The sequence below is a fragment of the Malaya genurostris genome, chromosome 3 (genome assembly GCF_030247185.1).
Source record: "Malaya genurostris strain Urasoe2022 chromosome 3, Malgen_1.1, whole genome shotgun sequence".
NCBI classification, from domain to species: domain Eukaryota; kingdom Metazoa; phylum Arthropoda; class Insecta; order Diptera; family Culicidae; genus Malaya; species Malaya genurostris.
In genome coordinates, this window is record NC_080572.1 from 165,720,875 (window position 1) to 165,727,548 (window position 6,674).

The 6,674-nt window shown below is 40.2% G+C and overlaps 1 protein-coding gene across 1 annotated transcript; it reads left to right on the forward strand.

The window, feature by feature from the left end:
• Positions 1–1,184: 1,184 nt before the first annotated feature.
• On the forward strand, positions 1,185–1,918 carry LOC131434087 (receptor expression-enhancing protein 2-like). The gene is made up of 2 exons (XM_058600734.1): positions 1,185–1,431; positions 1,473–1,918. The coding sequence occupies exons 1-2, from the start codon at positions 1,185–1,187 to the stop codon at positions 1,916–1,918; spliced, it is 693 nt and encodes a 230-aa protein (XP_058456717.1).
• Positions 1,919–6,674: the final 4,756 nt, after the last annotated feature.

Here is a 6,674-nt window from a genome sequence, read left to right on the forward strand (position 1 = left end):
GAATCAATATATTATCGAAGCTAGAAATCTTTCAGTTCCCGAAGCTCAAACTAAATTGAATTCACCTATCATCGACGACAATCTTCAACTGCTCATTCGGTTGAAGAATGTTCGTTGACGACAATATCAACGTTCTCGGGATCCTGTACCATGAAAAACATAGTTAAGGATTTACAAAAAGAAATTAAACATAGATTTACTCTTTTGCGAAATGAAAATTTCGCTAAAGAAGTTAAACATATTAAACCATATTCTAAACCTTTCTGGAAACTTTCTAAGGTTCTTAAGAAACCTCAAAAACCAATTCCTGCTCTCAAGGAAGGAAATCAAATACTTCTTACAAATGGCGAAAGAGCTCAAACACTTGCTCAGCAGTTCGAGAGTGTCCACAATTTTAATTTGAACGTTGTGAGTCCTATTGAAAATGAAGTCTCACTGAAATATGATCATATTTCAACTCAAGTGGTATTACAAGATGACATTATTGAGACGAATTTTGGTGACATTAAGTCAATTATTAGGAAACTTAAAAACATGAAGGCTCCTGGTAATGATGGAATCTTTAATATTCTTATTAAAAATCTTCCCGATGTTGCATTGAGACTCTTGGTTAAAATTTTCAACAAGTGTTTTTCATTAGCTTACTTCCCAAAAAGATGGAAAAACGCTAAAGTAATTCCTATCCTCAAACCTGATAAAAACCATCAACATCAAGTTATCGACCAGAAACATCAAATTATCGACCAATTAGCTTACTTTCTTCTATCAGTAAACTTTTTGAAAAAAATATCTTGTTGAGAATGATGTCTCATATAAACGAGAATTCAATTTTTTTACCAGAGCAGTTTGGATTTCGTCATGAACATTCAACTATTCATCAACTTGTTGAGTTCATTCGATGGTCGCCGTGTTGTGAGCGTAGTGTAGTGTGCCTGGAAAGAAACACAATAATAAAAAATCAAACCTCAGTCAGTCAGGTTGATGATCGGCGCAAAAAAACCAGAATAGTGAGAAAAGTGCGACTTTTACCTGTATAAGCTGTCCATGAGTAGAAGAAATTGGTAGACATGATTAGTGCCATCGTTTCGCGAATAGTGATATTATTATTTGGCACGCTCTATCCCGCCTATGCATCGTACAAAGCAGTGCGGACCACAAATGTCAAGGAATATGTCAAATGGATGATGTATTGGATAGTGTTCGCGTTCTTCACCTGCGTCGAAACGTTTACCGACATTTTGCTGTCCTGGTTCCCGTGCTACTATGTAATCAAAGTCATCATCGTACTGTGGTTGCTGTTGCCAGCGACGCGCGGTAGTTCGAATCTCTATAGGAAATTCGTGCATCCGATGTTGACACGCCGCGAACAGGAAATCGATGACTACATCAACCAAGCCAAAGAAAAGGGCTACACGGCTGTGCTACAGTTAGGTTCTAAAGGCGTCAACTATGCCACAAACGTTATAATGCAGACAGCAATCAAGGCTTTTACATTGCACCGCATATGCCTAGCATGATGCGACAGAGCCATTCCGATGATACGCTTGCTTCTGCTACGCACGGCTCACGCCGCACTTACTCGCTCAGTTGCGGAATTCAATCAACGCAGGTGGACGGTTCCGAGCCATCGACGATTGCTTCCCGGGTGAGGCGTTACCATTCGGCTGATTCCGCGTTGAACAAAGCTAGTTCTACACATGCTCAGCCAAGTGCCCCGAACCATAGTATAATATACGAATTAGATACCGAAGAAGAGGAACAACTGCTAGCGAGTGCTGTACAAAAAAGAAAAACTGCTGCCACCCGCGGTAAAAATGCCACAAACGGTACCAACGGAACGGCAGCGCCAAAGACAACTCGTGGTCGTAAGAAACCTCGCAAGGACTCAGAAACGATGGAAATCGATGTTGATGATTAGAATCAACTTTTCCTGGCCTGCTACTTCGATTGCTCAAATTCAATTTCAATCGTTTACTTTACAAGAACTGTTTTTTTTTCATTACTTAGATTATTCATAATTAACTGTATTTTATTAGTCACAAAATATACAAAATAATATACTGTATGCAATTCACTACATGTTCTACGTTCGAAATTAACTGTAAAACAAGGTGATAGTGTTTTGTTGTAAGGTGTGCTGATGTTGCCAAGTTTTACTAAATTACCAAGAAAGCATGCCACTAGTATTCTGTATTTGTAAGCGATTATTCAAAGCACTAAAAATGTTTCAGCATATTCGAGCAGTGACCGATTCATCGAATACGCACCAATTAGATCTCCGTATGAGTTATTCTGCAGTTTTAGGTAGCATATCAATTTTACCTGTACTGTGGTTAATTTTAGTTAGACTAGGCACGCAACAAATGAAGAACCTACTCATCAACTTGCCAGAGTAACGAACATGATAAAAGCAAATAAATCTTCTGGGTTATCCACTGGAGTTGCTCTTCTAGAATTAGAAAAAGCATTAGACAGTGTTTGGCACGAAGGTTTAATAGTAAATATGTCTGATTTCCAGTTTCCTATTTATTTGATCAAAATGATTCAAAATTATTTAACTGATCGTATTCTTCAGGTTAGCTATCAGAATTGTAAATCTGAATTGCTACCCGTAAGAGCAGGTGTTCCGCAGGGTTCGAGCGTAGCTCCAATCTTGTATAATATTGCATGTCTTGTTTACATTTGGAATGGATTGTTTGTTTATGTTACCGTCGAATAAATCATCAATTCACAGTGATACCGATTACACATTTACACGAAATTCTGCCAACGAATAGTAGAATATACGTGCATTTAGTAACCGTAATTAGTGACTCATTTCGTTTAAGTGCGGTAAAGTTATTAGCAGATCCAGATCTAACAGTCGCGTAGTGCATTGAAAGATACACAATAGCACTGTATCTCCTTTTTGTTCTTCAGGCCTGTGTGCCTCCGCTGAGTGAAGAAGCGGTGGAAGGCTAATAACCTATGACGTCGGTCACTTGTAATGTGTGTGCTTTAAAAATTGTGTCTGAAAATGATAGAGTTTACTGCTTTGGCGGCTGTGAGCAGATTCTCCATGTAAAATGCTCGGATATCAACGCGGCTGGCATTTGTGCTTTGCGGGAGAATGTTGCTTTAAAATATATGTGTTTTGCGTGCAGACGTAAACAAACCTGTCTTAATGATGTGCAGAAAACCTGTACGGAAATGCTTTTAAAAATAAATGACACCACAGCTTTCGTTACGAATCTCGAGGATAAAATAAAAGTAGGCATGCGGAATGAGTTTATAAAACTCGAACAACGCTTCGAAACGAAAATCTTGACAGCGATCAAGCAAACGCTTGCTAACGAACAAATTTCAAACTCCAATGTCTCGGTCACTTCAAATATTCTTAGTTCTGCTACATCTTCCAAGAAGTCGTACGCTTCAGTGACAAAATCTCACATGCAAAACTCAAAACGGAAAGCAACAGAAAATCTCACCAACGAAGAAGAAGGTGGTTTATTAAGATCTGGTAAAAGACGTTTAATGTGTGATAAACAAAATAACGATCCAGCTAACACTCTTGAAAAATCGCCAACTAAACCGCGAAGCCCTGCTAAACCTCCCCTTTCTAAAACTAGAGTTGTTGCAAAATTAGAACAGACCGTTTTATTTAAGCCAAAGAATACTCAAACTGCTGATTTTACTATGCGCGATCTACAAAACAAGCTTGATCCTGTCAAATTCGCAGTAAGGAATGTCCGCCACCGAGGCAGTGGTGAGGTTACAATACGTTGTGATACCAAAGAAAACGCTGTAAGCTTAGTTTCTGCAGCACAGACGGTACTTGCGGAAAACTACGACATCGAAATTCAGAAGGCTTTCAGACCACGAATAAAAATTCTGGGGCTTGCCGAAGACACCGTGCTTACTAACCTTGATGATCGGCTTAGAAAACAAAATAATTTGCCCGATTCCGCCGAGATTCAAATAATTCGCATAGAAAAAAATGTTCGGAAAAATAATGCTGTGACGGTAGTCTTGGAAACCGATTCTAGCACTTTTGAAACAATTATAAAACTTCAACGCGTTAACATTGGCTGGGAGAGGTGTAGAGTAATTGAAGCAATCAATGTCTTACGCTGCTTCAACTGCTCTGAGTATGGTCACAAAGCATCTACATGTGAAAAACAACGATGCTGTCCAAAATGTGCAGGAGAACATGAAGTGCAGGAATGCCAATCTAATTCTCTAAAATGTATAAATTGTCACAACCTAAATCAGCAACAAAAACTTCCCCCGGATGAGCAATTGGATATTAAGCACACATGTTGGAGCGCAGAATGTCAATTGTTCCAAAAGCGCCTGGCTTGGGCCCGACAACGGATTGACTACTCCACGTAGCAATCAGTCTTACATCCAACTGCTGCAGACACTAGTGAACCTGTCATGTCGCAATGTATCCACTCTTCACTGGAAATATCTGTTTGGTCAGGTAAATATAAGAGTGGTATATGCTCCACTGAAGCTAGGAATGATTCTGCACCCGTTTTAAGAGAAATCTCACACTTTCAGACACCAGTGCATTACAGCGTTTTCGCTGATCAGCCTAGGAGCAACGATATCATCCGGTCAGGTAATGCCAAAATGGGTATATGTCCCACCGAAGCCTCTCTAGATACTGCACACACTGAAAATGATCTGCATTTGCAGTTTGCTTCCGAACGCAATTCTCTCGTTCTCGTCGATGGTGCAGACTCTCCATTGCAGCCAGCGCGTGATCCTGAATGCATCGACGTGACTACCACCGAAAGCTGCTCTGTTGTACTACCACCAAAAGAACATCCCGAACGCGAACTAAAATTCTACTACCAGAACGTGAGAGGGCTACGTACGAAGATTGACGAATTGTTTAGTGCTGCTGCAGAAATGGATTACGATGCTCTTATTTTAACTGAGACGTGGTTAAATAATGAAATCAACTCTGTTCAACTGTTTGGCTCGAGTTATACGGTGTACCGTAAGGATCGCGATCCCGCAAGTACTAGAAAAAAACGTGGTGGAGGTGTTCTCATCGCTGTTTCCAATCGGCTGTCATCCAAACGTATATCTGACATCAATCACACCCTCGAACAACTCTGGGTAAATATCCGTTGCCGTAACGCATATATAAGTGTAGGTGTAGTTTATATTCCCCCTGACTCCGCCGATAATGTAGACGTTATTCAAAATCACATTGATTCTGCACTTAACATCGTTAACAATACTGATCATCGAACCGCACATTTGCTATTTGGGGACTATAACCAACCTGGGCTCGTCTGGAAGGATACGCAGTCCGGATTTGCTATCCCAGACCTATCTGAATCAACTTTGACAATGCCGAACGTCACTCTATTGGATGGCATGTCCCTATTGAATATGCTGCAATTGAGTACTGTGACTAACATGCGCAACCGCACATTAGATCTTCTTTTCGTTAATGAGGAAGCTGTGAAGAATTGTTTCGTTTCAGAAGCACTTGAGCCATTGGTTGCTGTTGACACCAATCATCCTCCGCTTTCTGCTACTTTGATTTGCCCTCAACTAGTTCGTTTTGATGAGGTGCATGAAAATAGGTTGTTCAATTTTTCTAAAACTGACTTTTCCGGGCTTAACAACGCACTCCGTTTAATCGACTGGGACTCTATTCTTGATAATGCTACCGATGTGGATGTTGCTGTAGACAGTTTCTCCAATGTTTTAAGACAACTCTTCATGGTTCATGTCCCTGCGCCCCGTCCTCGTTTGAAACCACCTTGGAGCAATCGACACCTACGTGACCTCAAAAGATTAAGAGCGGCTGCACTTCGTCGTTACACAAGTCGACGGAACCCAATTACAAAAAGAGATTTTTCTCAAGCCAGTAACAACTATCGATCGTATAACCGCTTTCTCTACTCAAAACACGTGGAACGAACTCAGTCAAATTTGAAACGGAATCCAAAGCAATTTTGGTCGTTTGTTAATGGTAAACGCAAAGAGAATGGACTTCCTTCCTGTATGTTCCTTGAAAACGAAACTTCAAACACCATAAGTGACACATGTAATCTATTTGCAAAACACTTCTCGAGTGTGTTCAACTCCGATTCGGCTAACTCTACTCAGGTTGAATGTTGCCTACAAAACGTACCCCGAGGTGTTATACATGTCGACAATATTCGTTTTTCTGATGAGGATATTATGGTGGCAATTAACAAGTTGAAATCCTCTACATCGGCAGGGCCAGATGGGATTCCATCTATAATCCTGAAAAGATGTTCAAGGGTATTGTGTGCACCTCTGAGAATAATTTTCAACCTATCATTGTCGCAGTCACGATTTCCTTTGAACTGGAAAAATCATTTATGTTTCCTGTCTTCAAAAAAGGAGACAAACAAGATGTTACAAATTACCGAGGTATAACTTCACTCTGTGCCGGATCTAAGCTTCTTGAGATTTTAGTTGGAGACGTCCTATTTCGTGAAACAAAGTCGTATATTTCGAAGGATCAGCATGGTTTTTTCCCAAACAGATCGACTATCACCAATCTGACACAATTCTGTTCTTATTGTATTAAAAATATGGAAACTGGATCACAAGTAGACACAATATACACGGACCTCAAAGCTGCGTTTGATCGTGTAGATCATACACTATTACTAGCAAAACTTGAGCGTTTAGGAGTA

Coding starts and splice junctions, on each gene's coding strand:
- LOC131434087 (XM_058600734.1), top strand. CDS start 1,185: ATGTATTGGATAGTGTTCGCGTTCTTCACCTGCGTCGAAACGTTTACC. Junction 1,432..1,472: donor CACGGCTGTGCTACAGTTAG/GTTCTAAAGGCG, acceptor GTTATAATGCAG/ACAGCAATCAAGGCTTTTAC.